The sequence below is a fragment of the Cucurbita pepo genome, chromosome LG13, assembly GCF_002806865.2.
Source record: "Cucurbita pepo subsp. pepo cultivar mu-cu-16 chromosome LG13, ASM280686v2, whole genome shotgun sequence".
Taxonomy (NCBI): Eukaryota; Viridiplantae; Streptophyta; class Magnoliopsida; order Cucurbitales; family Cucurbitaceae; genus Cucurbita; species Cucurbita pepo.
This window is the reverse complement of record NC_036650.1, coordinates 7,650,165-7,672,217: the sequence shown is the minus strand read 5'-3', so window position 1 is coordinate 7,672,217 and position 22,053 is coordinate 7,650,165. Positions and strand designations below refer to the sequence as shown.

General features: G+C 32.0%; 5 protein-coding genes across 6 annotated transcripts; 2 read left to right on the top strand and 3 right to left on the bottom strand.

Annotated features, from left to right (window-relative positions):
• Positions 1 to 2,771: 2,771 nt before the first annotated feature.
• LOC111809453 (myb-related protein 305-like) lies at positions 2,772 to 6,115 on the bottom strand. The gene is made up of 3 exons (XM_023695916.1): positions 4,307 to 6,115; positions 4,078 to 4,207; positions 2,772 to 3,239 (listed from the first exon to the last, which is right to left on the bottom strand). The coding sequence occupies exons 1-3, from the start codon at positions 4,446 to 4,448 to the stop codon at positions 2,879 to 2,881; spliced, it is 633 nt and encodes a 210-aa protein (XP_023551684.1). The 5' UTR covers positions 4,449 to 6,115; the 3' UTR covers positions 2,772 to 2,878.
• Positions 6,116 to 6,273: 158 nt separating this feature from the next.
• Positions 6,274 to 11,734, bottom strand: LOC111809455 (ADP-ribosylation factor 1). Of its 2 annotated transcripts, none has more exons than XM_023695919.1 (7): positions 11,498 to 11,591; positions 10,977 to 11,166; positions 10,556 to 10,626; positions 10,148 to 10,267; positions 9,475 to 9,593; positions 6,865 to 6,946; positions 6,274 to 6,493 (listed from the first exon to the last, which is right to left on the bottom strand). In XM_023695919.1, exons 2-7 carry the CDS (start codon positions 11,122 to 11,124, stop codon positions 6,488 to 6,490), a joined length of 546 nt encoding a protein of 181 aa, XP_023551687.1. In that variant the 5' UTR covers positions 11,125 to 11,166; positions 11,498 to 11,591; the 3' UTR covers positions 6,274 to 6,487. The 2 variants fall into 2 exon arrangements, with proteins under 2 accessions (XP_023551687.1, XP_023551686.1); XM_023695918.1 differs by lacking the exon at positions 11,498 to 11,591 and adding an exon at positions 11,615 to 11,734 and having other exon boundaries at positions 6,277 to 6,493.
• Positions 11,735 to 14,369: 2,635 nt separating this feature from the next.
• Positions 14,370 to 16,449, top strand: LOC111809450 (transcription factor MYB118-like). The gene is made up of 3 exons (XM_023695915.1): positions 14,370 to 15,116; positions 15,197 to 15,323; positions 15,954 to 16,449. Exons 1-3 carry the CDS (start codon positions 14,452 to 14,454, stop codon positions 16,389 to 16,391), a joined length of 1,230 nt encoding a protein of 409 aa, XP_023551683.1. The 5' UTR covers positions 14,370 to 14,451; the 3' UTR covers positions 16,392 to 16,449.
• Positions 16,450 to 16,821: 372 nt separating this feature from the next.
• Positions 16,822 to 17,271, top strand: LOC111809317 (transcription factor MYB118-like). Its single transcript, XM_023695757.1, has one exon. It carries the CDS (start codon positions 16,822 to 16,824, stop codon positions 17,269 to 17,271), a length of 450 nt encoding a protein of 149 aa, XP_023551525.1.
• A 1,768-nt stretch (positions 17,272 to 19,039) lies between these two features.
• LOC111809456 (glutaredoxin) lies at positions 19,040 to 20,947 on the bottom strand. The gene is made up of 4 exons (XM_023695921.1): positions 20,814 to 20,947; positions 20,609 to 20,697; positions 19,689 to 19,787; positions 19,040 to 19,364 (listed from the first exon to the last, which is right to left on the bottom strand). Exons 1-4 carry the CDS (start codon positions 20,867 to 20,869, stop codon positions 19,285 to 19,287), a joined length of 324 nt encoding a protein of 107 aa, XP_023551689.1. The 5' UTR covers positions 20,870 to 20,947; the 3' UTR covers positions 19,040 to 19,284.
• Positions 20,948 to 22,053: the final 1,106 nt, after the last annotated feature.

Sequence of the window (22,053 nt, the reverse complement as noted above, 5' to 3'; positions counted from 1 at the left end):
GAAACTCGATCCGTGTAAATTGGGCCTAAGCCTAATGATTTTGAATCCAAGGCCCAACCCAAAGGAAGATTGGGCCATTTAGAACTATAAAGGATTCAATTGATAAGGTTACATATGCAAACATCAAAATCTAGTAAAACACAACACCATGCATGCATGGATGATACATACATACATATACATACATATACATACATGGGCGACCATAACATGTGCTGAAATTGTCCAAATGTTCCACGTGCATATCATGTATTTCATGATTCTTATTTACAATTCATTTGTGCCTCAAATAACATGTGCTTATATATAACAAGGGAGAAGGTCTTATTTGCAAAGAGAAATGGGCGTTGGGGACAAAATGCAAAAAGTGGCTTCTCTTTTGTCCTTTGTTTACCCTTTTTTAATGTGAAGTAATTTTAATTTTTTTTAAGAAAGCTACCCTCACATTTTTTATAATTTGCTTGCCAATCCCTAGGGTTTTGATAATTCAAATGAGGCCCTTCACATATTTACTTTTTAGTCCTTATCTTGTTGGCTTTCCTACTTTTAATTTTGAGGACTTTTTAGTAAAGAAGTGACATCTCAGGATGGGAATATAATAATAATTGAGTACTTGTGTTTTGTATATCTCATTCTTTTTAATGTTTATCTCGTGGGCTAAATAAATATCAGTTTTTTTTTTCTTTTTTTGTAAATATCTTGTTAAATAAAACGTGGTGGAAATAAAACGTCATGATTTAATAACCTCATATTTATTTATCACATGTGCAAATTTATGCCGTAGATATGAAAGTAACAAGCTTATAAACTAGAATAAATTTACGATTTACGATCATTTATTTTATTTGATTGAATTATTTATAATCTTTTACCATTTTAGGTATAACTCAAATTTTCTAGCATTTTGAATTTTTTAATCCAAAAAATTTAATATAATTTGAGCGGAGACAAGTTTTAAAATTTAAATAAGGTTATTTACAGCTTGGTACACCTAAATTAATATATATATTATATATATAAAAGTCTAAAATAATAAAAATAATAATAAATTTAATAATAAATTAAACAAATTTTTAATAATAAATAGTGGACTAAAATAGTAATACACAAAATCAAGGATTAAATTGCATTAATTTTAAGCAACCAAAGTCAACAACTTTATAACCAAAATTAAATAATATATATAATTAAATTAAAGAAAAGAGGCGCCATGCAATTAAGATAAATTAAATATAGGTCCACTCTTTATTATTTTTGTTGTCTTTAAAGAATTTTTCCCGAAAATATATATATATATATATATATATATATATATATATATATATATATAATTAAAGAATAGATCACAAACTAATATTTTTTATAGAATCAATTCCAGAAATATTAGAGCCAATTGACACGTGGCAGCACAAGAATAGTGGAAACCTATACCAATATATTAAAAATACTAATAAATATTTGTACATCCAATTGAAATTCACCACACCTTTGTAATGTTATTGTCCAAAAAAGGGTTGAATTAAATGCATGCCATAGCTTACCCTAAACTCTAAAATTTAAAAAAAATATATATTTTAAGAAAAAAATTTAATTATGTGTTCAAAAAATCTAAATAAATAAATAACCAAAGGTTGAACGTTTGAATCCACACTAGTCTCTTCTTGATTAAGGTCGATGTTTCTCACTTGTTAGTCTGACCTTCTTTTAAATATCTGGGGAAGTGCAGACACATTTAGAACCCTATCGAAAGACAAGGTGCTGATAGATAGGTTTGGAACCATGTCTAAGGGCAGGTTCGGTTGTCTTGGTCTTGTTTAGATTAAACTAAAAAAATCCAAAATGCTTTATTATTAAATATCTATGTTTGAATTTGGGAAGTTTTATTGGCCACAAAATTTGGTTGGATAGATTGAAGGGGTGTACTGTAATACCATAGGAACAGCTGCACCAGAACATTTTTGTTTTAGGTAACATTGGCCACATATTTCTTTCATTGGAAAACAGTGAAACTTTACAGAAATTAAACAATTTAATTTGCTCCTTTCTCTACTTCACAATCTCAACACTTAATTAAAATTAATTAGTACTGAGTGTATTTATCAGTAATTAAATGTGATTAAAGTCATTTAAGTAAGGGAGTTGATTTTTTTTTTTTTTTAAGTTTATGTTATGGTCCCTAATTTAAAAAATGAATGCAGCATTCTTTAGTATTGTTCAGACAATAGAGTTGTTATTTTAAAAATTTGCGATATTTTGAGAGAATAATTTCGAAATTACTCCTAAAAAGGAAAGAAAGCTACAGATGAGATTAGGGTAATTTAAAAGCAGAAGCTACAAAATTCAAAGCATTACCCACAAACTGTGTAGATATAATAAGCCACACATATAGAGTAGTACTTCTATCACGTTTACAAGAGAGAGAGCTGTCAAACTTTTATAAAATAGAAGCATGTGACCAAATTCCTCACAAGATGCCATTGCAATATCTCACCTACTTTCTTGCATATAAGCATTCTCGAAAACGACTAATCAACCCGAGTGTTGTCGCCCGAGCCTCTTTGTCTCGAAGGAAAGTACCGTTTATCGTTTGTTTGTTGAAATAACTCATTTTGGTGACTTCTAAATAATAAGGATGTATTGACACTGTCACGAGAGGAAAAAATATCGATCTATCATGTTTTTTAGAGCGTTTGACGAAAAATTCTGACATTGATAATCATGATTTCGTGTAGAGGCACGTGTAAATTGAGAAGAGATTGTTCAAAAAAGTATTTAATATAAAGAGATCAGGTAATAATATTATAAAAGGAAATTTTTATTTATGGTTCAACTATACATAATTTAAACCCAGCACTTGTTGTTCCTCCCTGCAAGCATTTCAATCAAGTAATTGCATGGACCAAAGATCCTCCATGCTCCAGTAGTCGTCATTCGCCCCATCCCCACGAGGCCAAGTCGTCTGCTGAAAGGCCATAGCCTCTGTATCTCCTTCATATGGTGGGAAATAGTCATGGCTGATTTCCATTGGCTCCACAACATTATTAAAGCTCGAAACTTGGCTGCACGGGCTGATGGCATGGTCGTCGTTCGTCTCCGAACAGCTACCTATTGACATCATCTGTTCATGAACTCTTTCGGCATCCCCCTGCTGCTTGATACGCTTTTGAATCCTTGTCCTCCAATAGTTCTTTATCTCGTTATCCGTTCTTCCGGGGAGTTGCCTTGCAATTTTTGACCACCTGCAATGTTTTTCAGTTTTTGAACAAAGAATTACAATTGTGAAGGTGAAAATTGAACCCTTCACCCATGGAGAGTGTTGGAGAGTGTTCTCGTGTCTTTCACATTTAGCTTTACTCAAATCCGCAATCAATTACAGTATTATGAATGCATTGATGATATTTTCTTGAACTTTGCACGAAGTTTTTGATCCAGTTTCCCACTATTTCCCATATTCTACTCGTGTATATATTTCAGTACGTGTGTTCTTCAGATAAACCATAAAAAAAAAAAAAAAAAAAAAAAAAAAAAAAAAAAAAAAAAAAAAAAAAAAAANAAAAAAAGACAATTGCACTGAGTGGGGTTCTCCATCAAACCAAAACCGAAAAGAACCCCTTGTGTTTTTTCCTTTCTAGGAGATGCTATCTACATCAACGCAAGGGTTCAGCTAAAAATGGAAAGTTTTCATCACTTCATTCTTAATTCAGCAGGTTTTTAAAACGTGCAATAAAGCTGTCCTAAACGGTATCTTGTACAGAGAGAAGATATTGCTTCCATGTCAAACATTCCTAAAAACTTGTATTTGTATGTTGATAAAAGCATTTATGTCCATGAGATGAATGTGGATTAGGAGCTGTTTTTAAAAACTTCTCTTTGTTTCTCAGAACAGAAGCCGTCGAAAATTCAGGTAGCTAGTCATTAATCAATACTTTCTCCTAATTTTCTTTAGTTTGTTCTCACAAATGACTTATTTTTCAAAACTAATGCAGATACTCATCCTCCTCGTAAACTCACAAACTTGTTACAAGTATACAGTCAATAACCCTTATTAACTTGGCTAAAATGATCAAGAAACCTGACCTGTTACCCCATTTAGAATGCAAGTCCATGATCAATAGCTGTTCTTCAGGAGTTATATTGCCTCTCCGAACATCAGGCCGGAGATAGTTCAGCCACCGGAGGCGACAACTCTTCCCAGTACGTTTGAGTCCTACAAAGTTATAACAGCAAAGTTTCATTATCTCAGCAGCATAAGAAGCCAAGATTTCTGTGCCAAGAAAGGAAAAGTCGAAAGAAACAGAGAATTTACCTGCAGCTTTGGCCAGTGAATTCCACACTCCTTCACCATGGTTGGCAATGTAATTGATCAGAATCAAGTCCTCTTCCATTGTCCATGGCCCCTTTCTCACTTCATCATCATCCTGAGAAGAGCTTAATCTCTCTGTACCCATTCTCTAGTCTCTCACTACTTTCTTCTGGTTTTCTTAATGAGAGAGGTATAGGAAGCTACTAATAAGATGTGGAGATGAATGAAGTGGGTTATATATAGACAGGGCAACCCAACCCATAGGAAGAGAACTGTTCATTTTTCATGTAATTTCAAAAGGCTTTTAATATTTTACCTAACTCTCAACTCTTAAAGTGAAGTGTGTGTATGGATATGTATGTGCACTACAAAATAAGATGCTGTTTTCCATTCTATGCATGGCATACATCAATTGGTCAAATGATGGGGAAGGCAATTTTAGGGTGAGTATAAAGGGGAAGAGAGTTTGAAGGACAAATATGACTTTTTGATGCTTATATATACAGAAATATACCCAATCAAATTAGTTGGCTTAGGTCACTAGGGTTTTAAATAATAGTTTACAGCAACTGTTTTCAACACTTGTTTATCATGTTGCTTCTCTATGAATTATAAGAAGGGATAGTTGTGGTATTGAATACATTGATATTATGTGATGGTAACAAATGTTTTTTCTTTAAAAAAAAAAATCCAAGTACATCATTTGAAAAACACAAATGATTTTTGTGTTCATTTGTTAAAAAGAATGAATACTGAAGAATTGGTGCTAAATTTCAACAGTGTAGGGAAGAGGTGGTAATCTAGGGGTCGCTTAGAAGTTCCTAAAAATGTTTTTCGACAAAACATTTAAAGAAAAACTATAATTAATCTAAAAATCAAGTCATTCCTAAAAAAGTGTAGGCTAACAGACATGCTTTGACCAGCTTTACTTCACTTTATCTTTATCCTTCAAATATATATATATATAACACAAGAGAAAACCCTTTCAAACTCAACTCCAAAGTTCAAACAACCTACCACTTCTTAAGAACCCAAAAAACCTATAGGCAAAAGATTATGTCAAATTAAACATTGAAATATAATATGCTACATATGCTACATTTATATATAAACCGCTTGGAATGACTTTTCAAATGCTTAAAAATATGTCTTTTTTTTTTTAAAAAAAATTGCATTTAAAAGAACACTTTTTTAAGTACTTGAAAAGTCATTTCAAGAGGCCCATTTTGCTAGGTCAGAATTTTGTAATTACTTGGCAGGGAGTTGCAAAGACACAGCCCGCCAAATGTCTCCGAAGTGCTACCTGATAAACAGTTGCATATATAATCATAATGTCAATGGCTCGAACCTGGATCATTCAGAAACATGGAAGCATAAAACCGATCGAGGATGAATAATACCATTGTCCATGCACTAAAAAGTAGGACGATATTCTAACAAGTTAGAAAGAAAAACTACTAATTCGTGAAGCAGTCTCCTCAGGCATGTATGGCTGAAGTTAAACGGAGGAAATACTATTCATAAGCAAAGGAAACCTGTGAACTGGTTTGTAAATGTCTCAAGGTTCATGGGTTCAACTTTCTATATCCATTGTGGGTGGTGGCCATCCTTTCATGACCCTAAAAGAAAATGACGTTGTTAAAGTTAAAAGGTAAGAGACCATTGGCATTTACATCAAATTGGGACAATTCAAATTTTAAGAAATCCTTGAAATTTCCCCACTATATTCCTTCAAGAAAAAGTGAAAGCAACCCCATTACGATAACCTTTTTCACTAGATTTTAATACTTCACCAATTTTAGGAAGAGGGATCTGATCTGGATCGGTGGGCCAGCATCCGCCAGCTAGCCTTTCACGAAATTTTGTGCCGCAGAGGAAAATTAATGAGCCAGATAAGCATAGACGAGGTTCTGCCACTGAACTTCATACCCAAGTAGAGAGACAATGGAGATCTCAGAGGCAACATAATATGATGACAAAGAAACTATGATAAGGTTAACTTCCCAAAGAAACTATAAAGGTTAGATAATTTTAGATCAAGCCGTAAGTACAAACAGAGAGTACACAAAGAAGTCTGGCTAACTTCTGCTGCTAACAAAACTTCTTGAGAAAACCGAACTATACCCCTAATCATCGCCAAACTTTACCCACAGTCCAGTCTGACAGTCAAAAACCTCAGCTGCTTCATGCCTGTAAAAAGAAAAAAGGGACGCTAATAGATTTGCAAATGATCTTCAAAATGAAAATTGATTCTGAAGAGGCGCATATTCATTCATAAAATGAAATATACAAAAGAGAGGGAGAGATGGAGCTCTCCAAGCAAAAAGGATTACAAAATTAGCTTCTTTTTATGACTCTTAATTGGTATGTGTTGTCCTTTTTTCTGATTAGTCTCCAATTCATTTGGACAAGTGGAAAAGCTTTTAACGATTTTCAAAGAAAATATGCAGTTCCCACTATTTTAAGATTAAGGCCAATATCCAAACATGAAGCAAATTTTGTAACTAAAATATTGTGAGAAAATGAGATTTAAGATGGTGTCAATAGATTTTTGTGCTTACCTTGCTAGCAATATTGTTGGAAAGCCAGTCTAAACCCTCGTATAGACCCTCTCCAGATGTTGCACAGGTGCTCTGGATGTACCTGAAATGAAATGTTCATTTACATATTAGCACAGATGCTGCAGACCACGGTTCTTAACTCTTAACAGCATAAGAGAACGTTTCCAATATATACATTCAGGTAAATAGAAATATCAACTAGAAATTCTAAAGACTTTGACTTGAATGATAGATATTTAATCAATAGGCTCAGAGCTTAAACAGGGACATGTTCGATAAAATGTGTTCCTATATCCTTTTATCTTTTTTTATGAAATACCAGCTTTCATGGGGTAGGATGAAAGAATACCAAGGAAGCCAACAAAATAAAAAGAACATATGATACAAAATAAGGTGCTTAATCTTGCCACAAAAACTTCATGGTGGATGACAAGATTGTACCATACATGCTTTAGATTTAGGGAGGTCTCATTGTATTTTGCAATTTTGGAGAATTGTTTTTAAGGTTTTAACTTCTCTTAGTAGTCATTAGTGGTCATTATGGTATTGATGGGCATGAGAGTTACAACCTTTCAATTGACCATATGTTATTTTAAGGTTGATTTTCAAGGCTATAAATAGTCATTCATGTTGTTGCTGTAGTATAAAAAATTTGGGTATTAAAATGAAAGTTGCATATTATGCTTCTTAAGCCATGATCTTGTTCCTTGGCATTTCTTGTGTTAAGATTTGCAAGCTAAAGTCATTTAAGTAGTTTTGATCAAACTATTTTGTGAAGTGATTCGAATCACGAATTTTTTAAACTCTTAATCTTGATCATCAAGGTAATTTGTTCCAAAACTTTCCCTTGAGTTGATTCCTTAATGTTTTTTTAGTTCTTGAATAATTTAGACGATCCCAAGAGTTTCATGACAACGTTAGCCCAAAAAAAAAAGTCGAACAAACAAACAAACTAGCTAACTATACATAAAAGGGCACAACTTAGAAAATAAGGATTAAGGGATAGTTACATTACTTTTTTTAAAAAAAATAAAAACATCAACTTTCATTGAGGAAAAAAATGAAAAAAAATATGGGAGCATACAAAAACCAAGCCCACAAAAGGGAGACCACGAAAGGGAGAGACTCCAACTATGCAAAATAGTGGCTATAGAATAGTTACAAAAGGATTTCAACATGAAATTAGACAAGGAACCAAACATCACTAGTGTCTCTATCCACACCTCTAAGCACTATTTATTTATCACTCCTCAAAGATCCTACAACAAAACACACATCCCAACAAGCCATAAGAACCGGCCCTTTTCACGAAAAGATAGAGGAGTTCCAACTCCTCTATCATATTCTTAAATGTCCCTCTGACAAACAAACAAAAAATTTGAACACCTAAAAGAAGTAGTTCCAAACAGATCTCGCAAACTCACATCTCCAAAGAATGAAATCCAGATCTTCCTCTGCCTTCCAACAAAGAATATAATCAAAATGAGCCAACTAACGAGGGCAACTTCTTCGAGAGACAAACTCACTAACGGAAGAAAAGTCCAATGAGCAAAGAAAGAAGGATTTACAATGGAATGCCTCCAAAGGATTGGGATTCCAAATACAAATATCTCTTCTCCGAAGCCTAAAATCATACTCCCCAATAAAAGATAAGAGAGAGACAACATTCATCGCTTCCCTATCAAACAACAAGCGATGAAAACCAAATGAGAAAGCAACCAAGCTCCGCCACCACACCAGAAAATCAGTAACCAAACGATTTTTGGGAAAACAAATGATAGAAATGGGGAAACATAGAGCAGAGTGGTCTATCCCCCACCCACTGATCTTCCCAAAAATACATTTCCTTCCCCTCCCTCATCACTCGATAGACCATATGGGAGAATGAAGGGAGCTCATAAGAAATATCCTTCGACAAGTTCCGATAACCTCTGTGTTTAGTTAAACAATTCTTTAAAACAGACACCTAAAGGGAAGAATTAAATCTATAACAAGACCAAACTTCTTCCCCAAACCTCTCATCACCATTGAAAATTCTCCTATTTTACCCCAGAAAAATCCCCCATTGAAGATTTTTCTGTATAATTTTACACGTGACACTGCTTTTGCTTTCAATTATAATGAATCATACGCTGTCAAGAATCAAGCTACAAATTTGAAAGACCGTTCTCAAATATTCTAGGAACACACACCAAAAATCAGGAGATAGAAATTATTGTGTTTAGTGATTTGGAGAGGAACCTCAGTAGTAATGTTTGGTCTCTTGTTAGATTTTATATTTCTCTTCGATCATTGATTTCAAAAAGCTTTTGTAACTATTCTATAGACACTATTTTTCATAGTTTGAACCCCTTCCTTTAGTAGTTTGTAACATTCCTTATATCCTTTCATTTTTTATTCTTAATAAAATTTATTTTTTAATATATATATATCGTGATCTCTTTAATCCAATTTATGCACACTATTAAGCATGGGTAACGGGTTCTGGAATATTAAAAGAAATTGAACCAGTGAAGCACATAAGTGAACAAAAACAAAAATTATTATGCAAAAATAAATCATAGCTTCATGAGAAATAAATAATCAAACAAACAAAACAAATTTTTTTACCAGTGGCGTTGACGAAGTGAATGAAGACCAAGCTTGTCGGTTATTTCAGCAGCATTCATCGCATTAGGAAGGTCTTGCTTGTTGGCAAACACGAGCAACACAGCATCTCTCAGTTCATCCTGAAGCCATTAAGTTTGGAAACTCAGCGTCTATTTTCTTTAAGTTCGGCAGACTCCAAGAAATTATGTATAAAGCTAACGAAACAGAAAAAGTTTCAAATATTACAAGGAAAGAGAATTGCTGCATCAATAAGAGGCAAAAAATTATAAAAGAAACGCAAGGATGACAGGGGAGTATAAAGAGAAAAATGAGAACTTATACAGCATCACCAATTTTTCCACTTGGTACATATTGAGGCCAAAATAAGAAACATGAAGTTCAGTAAGTTCTAAATTTTCCTGTCATTAGTGCCTGAAGTGAGCAAGATGAACCAAAAGCATGTAATGATAAATCTAATTGATATTATTTCTTATATATATATATATATATATAGAATCTAACTAATATTCTTATCCAAAAATAAATAGATCTAATTAACGTTAAATCAGTTCCAAGAAATTTCAAACAACAGGAAGGAACCTATGATATGATAGTAATACATTTAGCCATAAATTTTATTCTGAAACAGAAACCAAGTTCAATTGTATGGGGAAAAAATAAAACAGGGCGATACCTCATTTAACATTCTATGCAATTCATCTCTTGCTTCAACAACACGATCCCTGTCATTGCTATCCACCACAAATATAAGACCCTGTGTGTTTTGGAAGTAATGCCTCCACAGTGGACGAATCTATTCAATTGGTAAATAATAATAATAAGTGAATCAGTTTCCGTCAGATTTATCCAGATACACAAATAACTCATCACAGTCTTGTAGAAAAATCGAACACATAAAATGAATAATGTGGAGGAACCTCAAAATCTCAATTATGGCACTGAGTAGCAAGGTAGACATTTGATATTGAAAAATAATGGGTCCATGACACAAGCATTGAGAATTGAGAATTGAATAATGAACAGCAACATCTTTTACTAAGTAACAATATTCATCAAGAGAGGAGAGAAAAGAGATGCATACTTTGTCCTGACCACCAACATCCCATACAGTGAAGCTGATGTTCTTATATTCCACAGTCTCCACATTAAACCCTGATAAAAGAAAACACAGCAACTCCATGATCTATATTATACGATTTGGTATAGTACTTCAATATTGCGCAAAGAATACATAAATAGGCACACAAATAATCTCACAATACTAAAGACAGAGCCATCGTGAACCTAGAACGGCAATCATAGCTATAAAAACACTTCAATATCTTTTATTTTCTTAAAGAAAAAAAAAAAGTATGCCTGATGCACTGGAGAAAAACATGAAAATCAATCCAATGCGTGAAGGTTCCCACGAGAACCAGCCTCAAAAATGAGTAAAGATAATTCGAATGAAGCAATCAAAATTTGACATTTCATGCAAAAGGTTTTCCAATCAAAGAACTCACCAATTGTAGGAATGGTTGTGACTATTTCTCCGAGCTTGAGCTTGTACAAGATCGTGGTCTTTCCGGCAGCATCAAGACCAACCATCAAAATGCGCATCTCTTTCTTGGCGAAAAGCCTGCTGAAAAGTTTGGTGAAGGTCAACCCCATTTCTACTTTGTTTTAGCCGGCTATTTCTATTTGTCTGAGGAGCTGATACAATAAAACCACAAAAGTGATCAAATCAAGCAGTATACAAACAACGAAGAAACCAAAAAACTAGAAACCAGGAAGAGAATAACAAAGAAAAGTTAGATGAATGTTAATTTTCGGGAAAGCAAAATTGAGATCCCCATAACAACATCCGCGACAAATCAAACAAAAATCCAAACTAGACAAAGATCGTCCCACAAAGCACAAACTACCATCATAAGAAAATCCAAAAACAAAAAATCCCGCTCGATTTCCTTTCCTAATGAAGAATATGAATTCAATTTTCAGAAACAGAAAAAAGCCAAAACAAAACCATTAAACGCCTCGAAACCTTGGAACAAAAATCGCAAGAACATGAAACATTTGAACAGATTTCACAAGCAATTACAAAACTCAACGCATCAATTGCAAGAACATATGCAAAATGAATAAGGGTTTGGGAGAGTACTGGAGCTGGAGAATGGCGCGCAGTGGAAAACTCTGAACGAGAGGAGAGCCAAATGGAAAAAACTACGTTAACCGCCGTCTGTTTTAAGCCCCGCGGTATCTCTTTCTCCCTCTTATTCAGGTCTTCTGTTAAGTAACTCTCCTTCCCCGGTCTATTTTATTTTATTAAATTTAATATTGATGTGACATTTAAAATTTTAAAAAATATATATTAATATATCAAATTTTCGAAACAATAATAATAATAATTTGACAAATTTGATCCGTAAATAAATATGGATCACAATTTTATTTATCATTTTCTATTTTAGAATTCGTGTTTATCTCTTCAATATTTGGAAATCTTTTGTAACGTTTAAATTATAAATTTCCGTTTTAAAAAAATTAGACGGAATTAACTTATATATTTATAATTGGTCAATATTTAATCATTTACCCATCAAAATCTTAATTACTACTTACTAAATTTCTAAAAATTGAGCTTTTTAATTATTATAATTAATCCCTCGTAATTTTCTTTTCTTAACATGGTATCCGACCACCGACCAAAAAGTAATATTTATTTATATTTTATTTAATTTTTATATTTTAATATGTCAAAATGAGCGGAAGAAACAAATTATTATTCAAAGTAATTGAGTAATGTTTTTAATAAATTTTACTTTATATTTTATTTTCTTAATGTACAAATTAATACGTAGGTATTTTTTATTTATTTGTTATTTTGAAAAAAAAAATCATTTAACATAATTTGGGTCTATTATTTAATTTATTTTTTTTAACTACCTTGTATTTTGGTTATTAGCTGATGGTTTATTTTCCTAAGGAACATAATCGTATAACTTATCAATAATTAATATTGTTTCAACAAATATTCTGTATACAAAATAATACATTGATTGTAAAAGAACAATAAAATTAAATAAATAATTTAATACATTAATTATATTAAAGAAAGATAAAGCTATATTTCTTTTTTAAAAAAGGTTATAGATTTAGCTTAAATAAAAACTTAAATGCTCCGCTAAAAGGTTTTGATAGCTGATACTAGAGATTCAAATTTCACCGTGAATAAAAATAGTTAATTTATTTTATTTAATAATGTGAAATAAAAAAATGTTCAATTAAACAGGAGAGTGGGAGAAGGAGCGAAGAGATTAGATAATCTCGGATTATACGAGGAATATAAGGAGTAGAGAGACAGAAAATCTCCGAGGTTAGACTAGGAATGGAGAGAAATTATCTCGTAAATTTTCTGTCGAGAATTTTTGTGTCTGACTCTCACAAAAATAAATTAGACGAAACTTAATTAATTTTATAATAAATTTACAGAGAAATGTTTAGTTGGGTTGGATTTATTAGGATAGTTTTTGAGAAAATAATAATAATAATAAATATTTATTATCATTTGAGACCAAGGATTGGAAATTGAGTTGATGTTGACCAATTACATGATTTATTTGTATGCATGTTCTTGTTTCTTGTCTTATTTTAGCTCTATCTTTGTCTTAATCTTTAGACAGTGAGGATCATAATTTTTTTCTATAATATACTACTTTTGCAAATTAAAAAATTACATAATTCATCGACACGTGCCTCTATATTATTATATTAATATACACATGTGATTTAATACGAAAATAAAAACTCTAATCTCGTCTGTCTTTAGATGAAATGAGTCAAAAAAAAGCATTGAATTTTGAATGATAAGTGAATAAGAAAACGACGTTATCTTTATATTAATTTCTAATTAAATTTTTTGAATAACTTTTTTCTTATACATTACGTGAACCACTCAAATACAAAATTCACCATCAAGATTTACATTATCAGTTACCGAAAGTAAACAAAATAAATGTCCGTGTTGTATGCTAGATGATCCAATTCATTTCTTTTTAATTTTATAATAAAATGATCGTGTAGTTTGGCCTAAATTGATTATAAAATTCAGCTACCGGTTGTGGTCATACTGACTTAGAGGTCCCAATTTTGAATGTTTGAGTGATCTTAATATAAACCATCCTTAATGTCTCTTGGGTCCAAGCCTTGAGACAGTGGCGGGTGCCATCCATATTTAAGGAAACAAGACATAAGGAATCATCTACCCACGGCTCGGTTCGGTCGAGTTTGTTTCAACATTCCTTAAATTAAAAACAAAATTAAAGCCATTCAGACACTGTAATTTTATTTAAAAAAAAAAACGATTAAAATCAGGTTGGAATTTCTGCCTCTAATTACTTGGTATTAATACAATGAATAAATGGAAAGGAAAAAGGCATTGATTTATACAAGCAATTAATTAATTAAATAAAAAAAAGTTTTTCAGTACATTCCATTGTATCATATCCATCTCCCTCAAATGTCTCCCGACCGTCTGATCAGCCAACTGTATTTATTAGATTTTGATGATCTGTAACTTTTTTTATTATTAAATAAAGCATGAAAGTTAACGAAGACCATAACAATGCTTCCACGTGTCCTTCAACATGCATGCCCCAAAAATTTCCCTAAAATACAAGCCTTTATAACGACCTAATGATGATTTTTTTTATTTTCTTTTTAATTTTTTAAAATTTTATTTATTATTCCTTGAAAATAAAAATACCCAAGAGAGGGAGCTCAACAGTCATAATCAACAAGCAACATCATCCGTTGGATCAAAAATTATCCAACGGTTATAGATGCTATGGGGTCCACTACCTTCCCTAATAAAACCCTGTAATTACATAACAATCTGATAGCCATTTTCATTTTCACATAAAAAAAAGATAAGAAAAAAAAAAAACATCCTTTGATCTTGTTTTTTTGTTCTTGTTCTTCTACTTCTGTTTCTGCTGCATGGAGTTTGATTCCAACTTCAAAGATGACCTTCCCCTCCTCTCCAGCTTCTTCTCCGACAAAGCGGAGTCGAAACCGTCCCTCGACGACGACGACCGCGAGTTTTCGGGGATGGAATTAGGCAGCTCGCCATCATCATCCAAGGGTTTGTTTCATAGTTTACATCTTCATAATATCGATCATCATCATCATTATCATCATCATAATAATAACAATCACTTTCAATATCTCCATCAATACTTCCCTGTCGTCACCAGATCTGATTCGATCGATAATAGTAATAATTCTCATTACGATCTCGATCATCATCGCCGTCGTCTCGACGGGTCATTACAAAGCCTTCTTTCTGAGATGCCAAACCAATGTTTTGAACCAAAGTTTGAAGCTTTTAGCAATGAAGTCCCCAAAGATCACATCTTTGAAAGTGGGGCCAAGTTGATGCATGGGTTTGTGGGCTCAGGGGGTGTTTGGACGAATTTTCCCGGAAACTTTATGCCTCAATTTTCTCAGCCGCCAAACAGCCATTTAGGGTTGGGATTGACAGACACCATTATTGGGTATGATCACATCAAGAAGCGAAAGAGAATTCAGCTAAGAAAGGAAAACAAGCCTCCAAAGAAGCTTCCAAACATTATAAAGGGACAGTGGACTCCTCAAGAAGACAGGTAAAATCAAACGTTAAATTCTTTGTGTTTTTGTTTGAATGATTAAATCACAGCCGTTGAATTTGTGTGTGTTTTTCCAGATTATTGGTGCAATTAGTGGATGAATATGGCATAAAAAAATGGTCACAAATTGCAAAAATGCTGCAAGGAAGAGTAGGGAAGCAGTGTAGAGAGAGATGGCACAACCACCTCCGGCCAGACATTAGGGTTTTTTTTCCTTCTCTCTCTTCTCTCTCTCTCTATACATATACATATACATATACATATACATATACATACATACGATCTCATGTGATATCCGTACATATGCATGCCCGTCATACATTACACGTATCTATTTGTACCGACATACCATACATTTTGCATATATGTCAACATGGAATATATAGTATATCATTTAATTCATGAAATGAATGATTCGCTATCTCAACGCGTGTCGCACGTTGTATCGGAATATGACGTGACGTTTTGGTCTTTCTTCAAAGACGTATAATCTTTTTCGACACATTTTTTATAGAGCGTTAAACACTTTCCATGTCTACCATTTGTCCATACGTAGCTGACAACTCACGGTAAATATAATTCTTTTAGGGCATATAATAAAAGAAAATTCACCTTCCATTCTAATTCGATGAAAATTAGCCTATGTTTTGCTATTAATTTTCCTCCCAAAACTTTGCCTAATTTGGGCATTTTTTAAATTTTTATTTTATTTTTTAGAATATTTTCTTTTAAAACTAATTCCTAAGAGAATTAATTATATTAATTATAGCTAAATTATGTTTATTTTATTATTATTATTATTTGTTAATTATTAAATTTGGGATGTGGGTGCAGAAAGACACGTGGAGTGAAGAAGAAGACAGAATACTAATTGAAGCCCACAAAGACATCGGAAACAAATGGGCGGAGATTGCCCGGCGGCTGCCCGGACGGACTGAAAACACCATAAAAAACCACTGGAACGCCACAAAGCGCCGCCAAAACTCCAAGAAGCTCAAAGGGAGAGATAGTGATTCCAATCCCAACGGCTCGATGCTTCAAAATTACATCAAATCGGTCACGGCCGGAGACCGCAAAATCTCCGATTCGCTGCCGCTGCTGGTGGACAGCCATAGCCCTGCGGCGGAGGAGGGCGGTGGGTTTTGCTTCGGGTTCGGGTACGGATCTGGGTCCGGGTCGGGCTCGGGGATGGAGTGTTTGAATCTGATGCAGAATGAAGAGATGAAATCAGAGATGGATCTGCTGGAGCTGATTTGTCAGGGGAATCTTTGATATTATCGTCTTTATACAATATATAATATAATTTTATAATAATTAGGGTTTAAACTGCAAAAACTCTTTTTNAATATTTTAAAAAACTAATAAAAGTATATATGATAATATCTTAAATAGAAAGTTAAAGACTGATAACAATATTTTAAAACAAAAGAAAAAAAAGTTGAGAGACGTTTTTTTTTTTTTTTTTTTTTTTTTTTTTTTTTTTNTTCATTAGTTAATTGTGTTGTAAATGAATGATCGATGTTAGCTTTTTGTGTTCAAATAGGTAACTCTCGATAACGGTTTCATTTTAGGCTTGAATTTTTATTTTATTTTTTAGAATATTTTCTTTTAAAACTAATTCCTAAGAGAATTAATTATATTAATTATAGCTAAATTATGTTTATTTTATTATTATTATTATTTGTTAATTATTAAATTTGGGATGTGGGTGCAGAAAGACACGTGGAGTGAAGAAGAAGACAGAATACTAATTGAAGCCCACAAAGACATCGGAAACAAATGGGCGGAGATTGCCCGGCGGCTGCCCGGACGGACTGAAAACACCATAAAAAACCACTGGAACGCCACAAAGCGCCGCCAAAACTCCAAGAAGCTCAAAGGGAGAGATAGTGATTCCAATCCCAACGGCTCGATGCTTCAAAATTACATCAAATCGGTCACGGCCGGAGACCGCAAAATCTCCGATTCGCTGCCGCTGCTGGTGGACAGCCATAGCCCTGCGGCGGAGGAGGGCGGTGGGTTTTGCTTCGGGTTCGGGTACGGATCTGGGTCCGGGTCGGGCTCGGGGATGGAGTGTTTGAATCTGATGCAGAATGAAGAGATGAAATCAGAGATGGATCTGCTGGAGCTGATTTGTCAGGGGAATCTTTGATATTATCGTCTTTATACAATATATAATATAATTTTATAATAATTAGGGTTTAAACTGCAAAAACTCTTTTTTTTTTTTTTTTTTTTTTTTTTTTTTTTTTNTATATTAATTTTACTCCTTTATATTTAGAATTGAATTTGAAAAAACTAAAACTCTGATATTAACATTTTTTCTATATATAATAATTTTAGCTAATTATTAATTGTTAAGAATTAATGGTTTTAATTTGGTAACGAAATTTGTCTTAATTACACATCATATATTTTCTTTCTTTGTTTTTTTCTTTTTTTTAAATGAACCCTAAATTGATTACATTTAGGGCATAATTTATGTTTGTTAATTATATTAATTTTAAAAATTAAAACGCTTCTAAACATGTTTTCTCACTGTATTTGGTGCATCAATAGCATAAGAGTAGTTAATTAAGTACTTTTAATACATTAANTACTTTTTATGAAAGGTTTGGAAAACTAAAAAAAAATATAAAAGTATTTTAATTTCTTTTTTAAAGAAGATAAAAAAATTCATTTACTACCAATATTTTCAAAACTTAAAACACCAAGACCAGTTTAAAAATTATTTAACTTTTTTTGTTTTTTTATTTAAAAAAAATGAAGTTTATAAATAATACTTTTGTCTATGGATTTTTTTAATTCATTTACTACCAATATTTTAAAAAACTAATAAAAGTATATATGATAATATCTTAAATAGAAAGTTAAAGACTGATAACAATATTTTAAAACAAAAGAAAAAAAAGTTGAGAGACGTTTTTTTTTTTTTTTTTTTTTTTTTTTTTTTTTTTTTTTTTTNCTATTATCGAATATTGAAATCTAAATAACCTTCCTTAAAAAAAAAATGACAGAACTTATGCATATATACTTGGCCTTTTTTTATATTTTTTTTTAGTATCACAAATGAAATATATTAATTTTACTCCTTTATATTTAGAATTGAATTTGAAAAAACTAAAACTCTGATATTAACATTTTTTCTATATATAATAATTTTAGCTAATTATTAATTGTTAAGAATTAATGGTTTTAATTTGGTAACGAAATTTGTCTTAATTACACATCATATATTTTCTTTCTTTGTTTTTTTCTTTTTTTTAAATGAACCCTAAATTGATTACATTTAGGGCATAATTTATGTTTGTTAATTATATTAATTTTAAAAATTAAAACGCTTCTAAACATGTTTTCTCACTGTATTTGGTGCATCAATAGCATAAGAGTAGTTAATTAAGTACTTTTAATACATTAATTATAAATTACCTAAGTTTTAGTTTTGATGTTTAGGCAATTTAAAAATGTTTACTAACTCTTTTAAGTTTTTATTTCGGTTTTGCGTTCATAACCAACTCATATATATAAAAAATTATTATATAAAATCTAATTTAATTAGACACAAATTTAAAATTTTAATGAAAATCACTGTTTTTAGAAAGGATACTTTTAAGATGCTTTTATAAAATTCAAAATCACTGTTTTGATTAGTTAAAAACACTAATTTGACCCTCGAAATGTCAATCAAACGTTTTATCAGAAAAGAAAAAGGTTTCTTCTACATTGACTTCATGATAAAAGAAAAAAAAAAAAAGAAAAAAAAACCAAAAAAATGGAATCTTGACAACTTTTAAGATGAATACAATAGAACATGCAAAAAGAAGGGAGAAAAACTAACTTTATAAATATATTAGAACATGAACCAAAATGAAACAAATTTCAAAGATCAAAATAGAGCTTTAGAAAATTCAAGATCAAAATAGTGAAGAAAATTTCGGCATACTAATTACTAAAAAGAAATCAGATTACAGTAAACCGCGGACACTTATAATTAGATGCAAAGGAAGCACAGGTTCCTTCCAGTTATTTCAACAAGCAACTAAAAGGTCAACTCTGAAAGCATTTTTTTTTAGGGTAGAAATGCCAACAGAAGAGCAAGAAACAACCACAAGTAGAAGGTTTATTCATCCAATTGAACTATGTAATAACATAACTCAGACTCCTTCTAAGCAGAAACTTTGGCAGTAGCTCCTGCTTCAGCCAGGAGAGGAACCAGCCCCCCTTTACTATTCAGTGCTACTGTTGCTGCAAAGCAACCAAAAAGAAAAGAGAAAAAAAATCTTAATAAGAGAAACTAGGGATTGAAAAGCTTAGATTGGGTTATGGTCTATTGACCCTTAATTCCTCTAACATGTGGGTTTGAATAGTAATTTGGCTTTACAAACCATAACATGTGAATCACTTATTTCGATTGAAAAGAAAGCTCTTCAAATTTAAAAGCCTTCCCTTTTGGTAATTCAAAAACTTATAAATGGATCGAGTGTTTGTATATCATTAACATGTAATACTCTCGGATAAGAAAACGTGTAATAATGGTCATTCAAGTTGAGAGGGTAGTGAAAAATTTACCATCACAGCCACCAATGTGCTTCCCACCAATGAACACATTGGGGACGGTCCGCTGTCCAGTCCACTGAGCAAGTGCTGCTTGAATCTCACTTCCATCACCTTTACAATCAATTTAATCCAATTAATCAGCAGCCAAGTTGGGAAGTATGCATGACTAGAAAGCTTTGAAAGCATATAAAAATAATGATCATCAAAGAATTGGGTGCAAATCCTGCTCAGTGCTAGAAGAGTAGAAAACTCAATAATATGCGATTCATGAATACAATCTTGCAATAGAAGAAAAGTCAAACCTAAAGATGCCAAAGGATTAGGATAGACCCGGTTGAATTTCACAAAATATTCGGTGCTTCAAAGTTAAAACGATGGAAAAGTAAACAATAAAATCCAGACTGTACTTATAGCTTCCATCGAAAGGTTACAGACAGATTCTCAGAAAAGTCATCAAACATTCAACGGATGCACTACTCGTCTTTTTCCCAGACTCCATCTTTCAAACTGAATCCCTTTGAACACGTTGGAGCATGAAAATACATTTCAGAATCGCCAACAGTTGATTCACGAGAACAGTGAATAGTTAAAGATGCTTTAAGTTCTCCTTTTGAAAGTTTTCCTTGTCTTAAAGAACAAGAGAAAGAACATGCATTCAAAGATGCATCCAGAGCACGAAACAATTAACTAACACAATCTGAATCCCAAACAATCGGGGGAAAGTCGATCAATATTCCATTAATTCCAAGAAGCTATAGAAAACAACGATACTGTTACCAATCCTAAAACCGCAAGCAGCAGAACGCAGAGCACAGAACAGAAAAATACAGTCGCACGATCCATCGATAACCAACAGATGGCATGCAGGTACACAAGATTATATTAAAAAATCGAACGCAAAGAACTCAAACGAAGAGACATAGAGTACGTACTCTCAGTATCCAATTCAACAGCCTTAAAATTGGCTCCCAGACCAGTCAACAATCTCTTCACCTGGACGCAGTAAGGACAGGAAGTCTTGCTGTGATTTGAAACAGAAGAACAAGAACAGCATCCATTTAGCAATCAGCGAAAATCCATTCGTAAAGCCGAGAAATAGATTCATAAAAAGAGAAACAAAAAAATCGAAGGATGAACCTGAAGACGGCGACGGGATTGGAAGCCACAATCTGTTTAGCCTTCTCCAACGCCATTATCGAAAATCCTCGATTTGCAACCCTAACGATGCGAGCTCTGAAAGAAATGAGAAACAGAAAAATAAACTCAAATTCGATAGGAAGAGAATAAGCGTCCAAATATATAAATAAAAACCGCACGTGTCGGCCGTGTGAGAATCTTGTTTGATCTGTCACGTTGAACCGTTGGATATTACTCGCACTGAAGTTTTATTTATTTATTTATTTATTATTATTATTTATTTATTTATTTCCCTGCTTTTTGAGTTATATTCGCTGGAAGTCTTGCTTCAAGAAGGAAAATAATAAAATAAAATAAACTTTTTTAAAAAAACTATAAAAAAAAGTGTTAAAAATATTTATTTTTATTTTTAAAAATGAGCTAAAATTGGGAATATTTCATTCGTCCACTCATTTTAACATAAAACAAAACGGTTACTATTTTCAATAAAATAAATTTTTGTAAAAAAATAAGTTTAACAGCACATAAATTAACTATTAAATAACTTTACCAAAAATCATAAATTTCAAATAAAGATTTGGATTTAATGTTATTTTCTCTAGAATTTCATCCGTTTCTTATTGTGTATACTTTATAATTCATTAATGCATAAGTTTTTTTTTATTTTTTTTTATTTTTTTATAACGGTATTTGGAGTAAGCTCTTAAGGGTTAAACAATGGATTTTGTAAATTTAGAGTTAAAAATTGTGATATTAAAGATTTAAAAGTTGTAACATTCTTTTAAGTTTATTTAAATCACCAGAAATTCACTTTTAGAGCTAAAATTAATTTCTTAAGCAAAAATATAATCTGTCAATTTATAAATTATTTGAGATTATTGAATTAAACATAAAGACATTATTTGTAAAATAAACAAAGATGTGCGTGATGTGTACCATACGAAATTGTTTAATGTTTATATACAAACCATTAATAAATGGTCTAAATTGATTAACGTCGAAAGGTTGCGCAAATATTTGTAAGTGTATTATAAATCTCGATATTTAAACCTTATTTTTATAAGTGAATGAAGAGATAGGCACCTCAGAAATGATTAATTGATTGCATCATTTTCTACTATTCTTTGTAACAAATTAAATAAGAAAGAAGACTAGCACACCCAATTAGACCTTCAAATTATTTAGCTTGGTCAATCATTTTCTCAATAATATATGTCTAAGTATCTTAATATTGAATTGA

Coding starts and splice junctions, on each gene's coding strand:
- LOC111809450 (XM_023695915.1), top strand. CDS start 14,452: ATGGAGTTTGATTCCAACTTCAAAGATGACCTTCCCCTCCTCTCCAGC. Junction 15,117..15,196: donor TGGACTCCTCAAGAAGACAG/GTAAAATCAAAC, acceptor GTGTTTTTCCAG/ATTATTGGTGCAATTAGTGG. Junction 15,324..15,953: donor ACCTCCGGCCAGACATTAGG/GTTTTTTTTCCT, acceptor ATGTGGGTGCAG/AAAGACACGTGGAGTGAAGA.
- LOC111809455 (XM_023695918.1), bottom strand. CDS start 11,124: ATGGGGTTGACCTTCACCAAACTTTTCAGCAGGCTTTTCGCCAAGAAA. Junction 10,627..10,976: donor CACAACCATTCCTACAATTG/GTGAGTTCTTTG, acceptor TTCTTTTATCAG/GGTTTAATGTGGAGACTGTG. Junction 10,268..10,555: donor ATGTTGGTGGTCAGGACAAA/GTATGCATCTCT, acceptor CCAATTGAATAG/ATTCGTCCACTGTGGAGGCA.
- LOC111809453 (XM_023695916.1), bottom strand. CDS start 4,448: ATGGGTACAGAGAGATTAAGCTCTTCTCAGGATGATGATGAAGTGAGA. Junction 4,208..4,306: donor TTCACTGGCCAAAGCTGCAG/GTAAATTCTCTG, acceptor ATAACTTTGTAG/GACTCAAACGTACTGGGAAG. Junction 3,240..4,077: donor CATTCTAAATGGGGTAACAG/GTCAGGTTTCTT, acceptor AAAACATTGCAG/GTGGTCAAAAATTGCAAGGC.
- LOC111809456 (XM_023695921.1), bottom strand. CDS start 20,869: ATGGCGTTGGAGAAGGCTAAACAGATTGTGGCTTCCAATCCCGTCGCC. Junction 19,788..20,608: donor TGTTGAATTGGATACTGAGA/GTACGTACTCTA, acceptor TTGATTGTAAAG/GTGATGGAAGTGAGATTCAA. Junction 19,365..19,688: donor GCACATTGGTGGCTGTGATG/GTAAATTTTTCA, acceptor GTTGCTTTGCAG/CAACAGTAGCACTGAATAGT.
- LOC111809317 (XM_023695757.1), top strand. CDS start 16,822: ATGTGGGTGCAGAAAGACACGTGGAGTGAAGAAGAAGACAGAATACTA.